At 45.1% G+C, this 9873-nt stretch overlaps 1 protein-coding gene across 1 annotated transcript in view; it reads right to left on the bottom strand.

Moving 5' to 3' along the window:
• Positions 1 to 865: 865 nt before the first annotated feature.
• The window catches only part of LOC134966174 (C-Jun-amino-terminal kinase-interacting protein 4-like), a 238478-nt gene continuing 229470 nt past the window's right edge, over positions 866 to 9873 (bottom strand). The window contains exons 24-27 of the mRNA XM_063942721.1: positions 9241 to 9354; positions 4524 to 4673; positions 3561 to 3662; positions 866 to 2188 (exon numbers count right to left, since the gene is read on the bottom strand). Coding sequence (XP_063798791.1) covers positions 2079 to 2188; positions 3561 to 3662; positions 4524 to 4673; positions 9241 to 9354 — 476 coding nt within the window. The 3' untranslated portion in view covers positions 866 to 2078. The remainder of the gene's footprint in view (positions 2189 to 3560; positions 3663 to 4523; positions 4674 to 9240; positions 9355 to 9873) is intronic.

Here is a 9873-nt window from a genome sequence, read left to right as displayed (position 1 = left end):
ACAGTGCAGGTATTCATGGTATCCAGGCTGCAGCACAGATGGTTAAATCAAAATAACTGAGGTACTTCTTAAGTTACCGGTGCTTAAGCATGGATATCCCTAAAACCTGGACTGTTAGTGTGCCTTGAGGACTGAGGTTGGGAATGCCTGTGCTAGAGGAATGTCTGGAAGATAGGTTTATTGTTGTTATAATCTTTGATTTTCTTGGGTCTGGCAGAAAATCCTGGGAACCTAGATGAAAGTCCAGAGTCTGCTCCAATGTATAACATAGACACGACAAGTATTAATTCTGAGTCATACTGGCCCATCAGAGTACCAGGGAAATCCCTGGTGAGCCCCGAGTGCAACAAGCCCCTTGCGGGCTCGGTGACGACATGGGAATAGTCACTTTTGGTCAGCATGCCAACCGTCGGGACTGTGAGGGTGTGGGATGTAGGGGGAGGTAATGTGACTGGTGATCTCGTCACCGCCGGTCACGTAACTACATCCCCAAATTTGCACCCGCACAAATACTGATGTAGTGCAAGTGCAGTCTTTTTGCTTATTCTGAAATTTTTCCCTAAAGAACAGAATAAAATAAATCCATGAACTCTTTCACAGCACGAAGAACATGGACAATGATGTTAAACACAACATATTCAATTACACTTATTTCAAGAACAATTGTTATATTGTGTAAACCAAAAATCCCAAACTTTTGAAAGACAAAAAAAAGTTTGTAAAAAAAGATACGGATTTAAAAAAAAAAAAAAAGTTCTAAGATTTGACTACTAGAAGAAAGCAGAGAGATTATAGAATTGTTAGAAAGGATTTCTGCTGCCTACTGTAAGGCTGAAAAGCTCTCAAACAATAATGACACAAATCATATTATCTTGCGCATTTATGTAATAAATTATACATTTTTGTGTATAAAAATAGGTTGCATTCTTGACGATTTCACTTTTTTGCATTGGAATAAAATAGGTGTTTTTCTTGACTGACACAGTAATGGATACACCATAAAAGATGAACATTCACTTAAACACTGACTATTAGTTATAACCACCTTGATATCTGTAATTAAAAGGATCAGTCACACAGCTAGCCTCCTACATAGTAGGATCAGAGGTTACCTGATCCCATGTGGAGACGGTCAGGGGCCACAAGTCAATTTTTCATCCCCACATTTGACACAACCCGTTTGATCTTTGCCTTGTCCATCAGTGGCTAGAACTACTCTATTCTGAGCTGCCCACCTATTTAACAGGAGGCAATACTGACAGACTGAAGGACAATCGGCATCAAGCCACAGAACGCCCCAGATTACATTCCAGTGTTGCATGTGCTTATCTGAGTGGGCAGGTTTCACATTTTGTAATGATGTAAATGACTGACAAGATCTGTGTTACACCATAGAGCTAGATAATGCTGGTAGGGATTAAGGCGAAGAGCAATAAGCCCTGAGTTCAAATACAATCTTCAGCTTCCAGCTCAACAAGAGCTGCAATACCTGTAGTGCCAGACAGGTGGCGCAATATTGTTACACACCATCACACTGCTGACAGTGCACAGACAGTACAGGAGATTGCTAATGTAATAGAGCAGCACAAATATTAAACAATACATATTGTTCACCATTTTAACATTAGTTGTGCGTGATTTCAAGAAGACTTAACATTAGCAATCATCACACATAATTGCGTTTGAATGCATGAGACAGACCGCACACAATTATTGTAAGTGCCAAAAAAAGCAAAACTCTACTGAAAACATAAAAAGAAGAACTGAAAATGCAGTATTTCTAATGTCCAAGAGATGAAACTGTCTCCAGCAGGAAGGAGAGAGAGAAATAATATCCACGGCACAACTTCTCGGGATTTTACAGACCCAAATTGCACAAAACCCAGAATGTCAGCATTTTATATTAAGGCAAAACACCTTCTACCCAAAGTAAAGCCGAGATGATCCCAGAGAGAAGAGAACACATTGCTCTCTCGATGTCAGCGGGCAAAAGAATAAATAAACACACATTTTCCAGACGTCAGATATCGAGCCGTCAGTGTACTGTCATGTCAAGTCATCCAATTCTCCTCTAGTCTTCAAGTTAGCATCTGCCAGACAATGAGGTGGCTTCTTTCTGACCTCCTGTACCTCGGTATCGTCAGAAGGAGATCTCCATAGCCTTCATCTGTGTCACCTGTTTCATCACCTAGAATCATCAATACCAAAAAAGAAATCTGTGCATTAAAAAGAGTACCATACAGTATGTCCCTGTCTAAGTTTATTGTCACATAGCATTGTGACTGTGGATTCAATGCATGCTGGCAGATGTGTTAGGGGGAGATTTATCAAAGCTTGGAGAGAGATAAAGAACCAACCAATCAGCTCCTAATACCCCTTTCAGTCACAGGTGCTTCCCGGGCACGACACACCCCAGGTCTCTTGCCGCCGCTGTCCTCAACCCGGCATATTGCGGAGCTTGTATACCACATGAGCTCCAAGTGCCGCCCGTCCACACAGAGTGAACGGGAAATGGGTTGAACCGGCTTCCCATTCACACATGAGCCCGTGTTCCACCCTGCTCGCTATCAGAGTTCAAATACCGGGTCGCTCAACCCGGACTATTCCAACAGGGCCCTTTCAGACCACACAGCAACACGGGTTATGGGGGTCATTCCGAGTTGTTCGCTCGGTATTTTTTTGTCGCAACGGAGCGATTAGTCGCTAATGTGCATGCGCAATGTCCGCAGTGCGACTGCACCAAGTAAATTTGCTATGCAATTAGGTATTTTACTCACAGCATTACGAGGTTTTTTCTTCGTTCTGGTGATCGTAATGTGATTGACAGGAAGTGGGTGTTTCTGGGCGGAAACTGGCCGTTTTATGGGAGTGTGTGAAAAAACGCTACCGTTTCTGGGAAAAACGCGGGAGTGGCTGGAGAAACGGAGGAGTGTCTGGGCGAACGCTGGGTGTGTTTGTGACGTCAAACCAGGAACGCCAAGCACTGAACTGATCGCACTGGCAGAGTAAGTCTCGAGCTACTCAGAAACTGCACAGAGAAGTCTTTTCGCAATATTGCGAATCTTTCGTTCGCAATTTTACTATGCTAAGATTCACTCCCAGTAGGCGGCGGCTTAGCGTGTGCAAAGCTGCTAAAAGCAGCTTGCGAGCGAACAACTCGGAATGAGGGCCCATGCGCGCTCATGTGCAATAACCCATGTTCAAAGCTGGAGGTGTGAAAGGGGTATAACTGACCTTTTACAGGCTGTGTTTCACAAACGGTAGTTAGCAGCTGATTGGTTGGTACTTTTTCTCTCTCCACTTTATCTCTCTCCAAACTTTGATAAATCTCCCCCTTAGTTTCTGGTTATATCACTGTGTGTGTAGTTGGGAAAGTAGATTGTAAGCTACAATACTTCAAAAACCATTATTGTTAAAATATTTCATTGTATTAATGAATAAGAAGCTCTTTAGCGATTTGGATATTAATATAGCTTGTTGTGCTATACATATCATGTACATTAAATAAAAAAGAAAGAAAGAAAGAAACAAACAAACAACGAGAACAGTAAATTGCATACCAATCCTGAAGTTAATGTAGCCTTCGCCTCCACTCATTAATAGGATACTGGCGTTGCCTGTATTTTCACCGCCCTCTACTGGCAGTGACGGGTTGATACAACCTGACGTGTTAAATAAAACATTTTTTATCAGTATAACAATTGTTATTTAGTAGGAATGATTCTTCATGACATGTTGTAAAAGAAGTTCCCTGATTAACTATATATGTATGTGGCCCTCCTCCCAAGTCTACCTGGCTGCACATTCTAAAGAGGTCACCAGCAGCATAGCTGTGGGCCCCATAGCAACATTTTACAGGGGCCCCTGTCCCAATGCTTCTAGAGCAGGGGTAGCCAACCCGCGGCTCTCGAGCTGCATGCGGCTCAGCTGGCTCCTGGCCACCGCTGCCTTTGCCCCCCTTCCCCCATGCTGCTCACCGCGCTGCTGCTGTCTGTGAGGGGAGGAGAGCGCAGCGTGCGCCTCCCCTGTCCCTCACTCTCCGGCGGCGGCGTCACGCATCAATTCAGAGCCGGTCCGTGAGCCAACCAGAGCTCGCGGACCGGCAGCCTCCGCGAGCTTTGATTGGCTCATGGACTGGCGCCTAATTGAAGAGAGACACAGCCACCGGAGAGTGAGGGGCAGGAGACGTGCACTTACTTTATTACAGTGGGGGCCAATGTGTTTTATTACTGCGGGGGTGACAGCATTTATTTTATTATAGTGGGGGCCAATGTGTTTATTACTGTGAAGGGTGAAATATTATATTTGATAAATCAAAAGGATGGTGGGTCTTGGCAATTTTATAATCTTGTTTAGTGTGCCACGAGTTTAAAAGGTTGAAAATCACTGAGGTGTACTGTATGCTCAGTGCTCCAAATTAGCTGGAAAAAAGATCCAGAAATCCCTTTGAATTATTAGTATTATGATATTAGATAACAGATCTTAAACTTCGATATTTGTTAAAAAAAATACTTTGTGTTTACCTGGAACACATGCAAAAAACTTGACAGCATCCCTGTGACCGTGGAATGAGACTTGCGCATTCTCCATAGAACAGTATGGAACCCTTTGGGGAACGCGATCCTGCGAACATTCTTCACTGTCATTTATCTGTCCAGCCTGCGAATCCATTTCTGCAGGAAGAGCACAGTCGGCCTTATTGAATAAATGCAAGATTGAAACCAAAATAGGACCCATGCAAAAGGCAAAACTACAGGTGTGTCCTCATACACTTTGGCTTCAGTCGTGCCCAGCAGCCCCTTCCTGTGCGCCAGGTCACGTGCAACTCGGCTGCGCAGAGCGTCTTTTTCACTAAAAAGTGCGTCTTAGTCGCACAAATAAAACTGGAAGCGACAAAACTGTGTCGCTAGGCTGCACTGATCATTCTGATGTGCGACACTTGTACATCTATGTGCGAGTGAGTCTGAATCTGAAGTGCTACGATGCTGTGGCCACTGCTTTTTCTCACGCCAAGGTCCTTTGTGCTTCATCTGAGACTCTGTACGTATTTAAAACTAATTCTTGGGGATAAAGTTGCAGCCCAGCGTCTCTAGTACACTGAGTGGTGTTTCGCTGCATCTGCGGTGTGAATAAGCGGAGCAGCTCTGTCGGGCCGGGCATTTCCCGCCATACGACGAGTGTAGGCTAGGTGTATGAGGACACATCTGTATACACATTTAGGAATAATTTAGACATAGAGAAGACATTACATAGTTCGACATATTTTAGTAATGATCAAAAATGAAAGATAACCATACACATCCTCAGAGTTATTGCAATTAAACATTTTTTTCAGGCAGAATAGGTATGGGTATGAACGAGTAGAGATAATACCTCCTTGATCAGGTGTTACATAGATACCATAGCGGTTGGGTAGAAAATGACAGACATCATCATAAGCAATTTGCATATTCTGATCAATTCTTGGTATGAATATATTTTCTGCTGATCCGATGTTGACATTTGCTGTGACTTGCCTTCTTACTCTATTAAAGTTGTAGGATACTAGCTACTGTAAGGATCAGATTGGCTATAATCAGTGGCATCACTAGGTGGGTGCGGACCGCACCCGGGTGTCACCCTCCGAGGGGCGACACCAACATGCCGGCTCCTGCTCAGTGATAGGAGCCGGGTGCTGAACTGTGACGTTACCTGCAACAGTGTCAAAGCCGGCAGTGCAGCCCGGCAAGTCTCTGGAGGAAGTCCAGCATCTCCGAGGAAGCTGGGTATGCCCCCTGAGTGATGAAACTGGAGTTTAATTATGAGGCCACACCCCCTTTTCACTACACCGGTGTCGTAGACCATAGTGACACTCCTGTTTATAATAATGGTACGGCATTAATTACACATGGACCAATCTTTTGAAGGTGCATTTAACTAAGGTCACACTTTTACTTCTATTTTTTTTTTATCATCTCCAATCACCACAATTTTGAAGTGGGAGGGGATAACAAGCTCTAGCCAATCAGATTGCTCACAGCAGCACATACTATTTCAAGACATGTTCATGCACATGCAGTATCATATTAGCCCCGATGCCGCTTCGGCTGATCAAAACAGCTGGATACTGCTCTGTATGACTGATGGTCATTATCGTGGTATCCAATTAGTGGTGGTTTGATCAGCCAAAATTGGAGCCGCAATTGCACAAAACCACATGGGATCAGGGATAAGTCCCTGACCCCATGTGTTATTGCAGCTCTGGCGGCCACTTATCACAGATTATGCATAATCCGGCATCGGAAGAAAAAGATGCAGACATCGTTGCTAATAGGATACTGCCCTATGTGGGAAGTGTTGCCATGCCAACTTGAAAGAGCATGATGAGCTGTAGATTTGTATTATTGTTTTTGTCTCAGAACACTTCGATGAGCCCTTCTGCCCTCTGGAGCCCGCTTTCTACTCTTTGGAGACGTTTCCTAAGACCAGAGAGCAGATATGCACATTGAGGACCCGCTACAATACTGTAGCTGTGTGTCTCTGATTTCTATAGATTTCTACTGATGTATTCTAGGTATGTATACAGATTACTGTGACAGGTACCTGCAATATGGAAAACGCAAAAAATATATCATAAAGCATTGGCACATACAGACAACAAGAAGTAAGAGGTTATAAAAACAGGCTCTACGGGGTATATTTACTAAAGTGTGGGTATATAGAAGTGGAGATGTTGCCCATAGCAACCAATCAAATTCTAGCTAGTATCTTCTAGAACAGGGGTGGGCAATTATTTCAGCTGGGGGGCCGCTTAACACTTCCAGGGAATATTCGAGGGCCACACACAAAATACTCAAAAAGAGATCCCTTTTTACACATTACGGCAGACAGCGTGCCCTTTTTACACATTACGGCAGACAGCGTCCCCCTTTTTACACATTACGACAGACAGCACCCCCCATTTTTATAATTACGGCAGACAGCGCCCTCGTTTTTATACATTACGGCAGACAGCGCCCCCGTTTTTATACATTACGGCAGACAGCGCCCCCGTTTTTATACATTACGGCAGACAGCACCCCCGTTTTTACACATTACGGCAGACAGCACCCCCGTTTTTACACATTACGGCAGACAGCGCCCCCGTTTTTACACATTATGGCAGACAGCGTCCCCTTTTTACACATTACGGCAGACAGCGCCCCCGTTTTTATACATTACGGCAGACAGCGCCCCTGTTTTTACACATTACGGCAGACAGCGTCCCCGTTTTTATAATTACGGCAGACAGCGCCCCCGTTTTTACACATTACGGCAGACAGCGCCCCCGTTTTTACACATTACGGCAGACAGCGCCCCCGTTTTTATAATTACGGCAGACAGCGCCCCCGTTTTTATAATTACGGCAGACAGCGCCCCCGTTTTTATACATTACGGTAGACAGCGCCCCCGTTTTTATAATTACGGCAGACAGCGCCCCCGTTTTTATAATTACGGCAGACAGCGCCCCCGTTTTTATACATTACGGCAGATAGCGCCCCCGTTTTTATAATTACGGCAGACAGCGCCCCCGTTTTTATAATTACGGCAGACAGCGCCCCCGTTTTTATACATCACGGCAGATCGCGCCCCCGTTTTTATACATTACGGTAGACAGCGCCCCCGTTTTTATAATTACGGCAGACAGCGCCCCCGTTTTTATAATTACGGCAGACAGCGCCCCCGTTTTTATACATTACGGCAGATAGCGCCCCCGTTTTTATACATTACGGCAGATAGCGCCCCCGTTTTTATACATTACGGCAGACAGCGCCCCCATATTTACACATTACGGCAGACAGCATCCCCGTTTTTACACATTACGGCAGACAGCGCCCCCGTTTTTACACATTACGGCAGACAGAGTCCCCTTTTTACACATTACGGCAGACAACGCCCCCGTTTTTATAATTACGGCAGACAGCGCCCCCGTTTTTATACATTACGGCAGACAGCGCCCCCGTTTTTACACATTACGGCAGACAGGCCCCCCGTTTTTACACATTACGGCAGACAGTCCCTACCCCCCTTTCCCCCCCCCCTCCCCTAAACCCATATTGCAGTTTTTAACTCCCCTCCCTCCCCACCCCTAAACCTATATAGCAGCTTAAGCAGTGATCCAGGGGCTGGCTGGACAGGGGGTTTACCTGTTTGTCACAGTGGCAGACAATCCCCGCTGTCCGATGATCTGCGCTGCTGCCGGCCGGAGTCACTGCTGATGTGGCCTCTCCTGCTCCCGCTCGCTGCCCGCCGCTTCCTCTCCTCACTGGCCGCCGCTTCTCGGCCGCCGCTCCTGCTCACTGCAGTGCCCGCCCCCCGTGCCGCCCAGCGCATGATAACAGAGGAAATCCCGGTCAGCTGACCCTGTGACGTGACCGGGATTTCCTCAGCGGCGCCGCGTCTGAGAGCAGTGCAATGACAAGCAGCATGTCGGGCCGCTTGTCATTGCACTCTGGTGGGGCACAGCGGGCCAGGCAGGATCAGTCTGCGGGCCGCCTGTTGCCCACCCTTATTCTAGAAGGTGCTAGATAAATAAGTAGAATCTGATAGGTTGCTCTAGGAAACATCTCCACTTATACAAAGGCCACACTTTAGTAAATATACATCTCTGCAGTTTCCCCAGTTAGTAAATGATCCCTATATCACACACTTTCACAAAAGCAGTAGCTCATACAGTAGGTGTCACATTAACACCCCCCAAAAGCACCAATGGGCAGGAAAGGAGAACAATGGGGCAGATGTATTAAGCCTGGGGAAGTGATAAGTGCAAGGTGATAATGCACCAGCCAATCAGATCCAATACGTAAATTGACAGTTAGGAGCTGATTGGCTGGTGCGTTATCACCTTCCACTTATCACTGCTCTATCGCTTCTCCAGGCTTAATACATCTGTCCCATAGTCTGCTGATAGGATGCCAGTAACCCAATTACAAGCATTCATTTAACTTAAACAACAAAAACAGTGCCCAATTATTGATACACAAAATGCTATGTTTTGGATGCATGGACAGATAAAATGATCGAAATAATTAATATTAATAATATAATAATATCAACTATTCCAGCTGTGCTACTTTAAACTCCTCAGATCATCGCCTACTTTTGTGATCTCTGCAAACACAATGAAAATCATCTTACGTTTAATAAGACCTTTATCATTATTATCTGCATCATAATTTTCTAAGACATACAAATGAGTACATACAGAAAACGGCTTCTTACCCTTGGAGAATGGAATGGCGACAATGACTCCGATAGTAGTTCCCACCCACAGAAAGCCGCAGAACGCCGACAGCGCAGAGACTTGCGCCATAGACATACCAAAGACGTTGGAGCCTGTAAAGAATTTTTCATACTTTATTTTTAGTATTCTAATACAAATGATCTAATTCACTCAGTGTAAATATGCTTTTACCTACTTTACTACCCGTATACAACATTGGCCGCTGTACAGATGCGTCCACTTACATCTAGCTTCCCTGCACGTTATACAGCCATTCTAGTCATGCCATGCCGTGACTTGGTAGCGTTGAGTATCTTTTCATGCAACTTTTTCCATTAAAATGCGTCTTACTCACAGAACAAAGCAAATAGGACGCGCAAGCAGCTTATGCTGAGTAAAATGATATGTGGTATGTGGTATGCCTATGGTGGTCATTCCGAGTTGTTCGCTCGCTAGTAGTTTTTAGCAGCCGTGCAAACGCTATGCCGCCACCCACTGGGAGTGTATTTTAGCTTAGCAGAAGTGCGAACAAAAGGATCGCAGAGCTGCGACAAAGTTTTTTTGTGCAGTTTTAGAGTAGCTCAATACCTACTCAGCGCTTATGATCACTGCAGACTGTTCAGTTCCTGTTT

Source organism: Pseudophryne corroboree, chromosome 10, assembly GCF_028390025.1.
Source record: "Pseudophryne corroboree isolate aPseCor3 chromosome 10, aPseCor3.hap2, whole genome shotgun sequence".
In the NCBI taxonomy this organism is placed as follows: Eukaryota; Metazoa; Chordata; class Amphibia; order Anura; family Myobatrachidae; genus Pseudophryne; species Pseudophryne corroboree.
The sequence above is the reverse complement of the archived record's forward strand: the minus strand, read 5'-3'. Positions and strand labels throughout refer to the sequence as shown.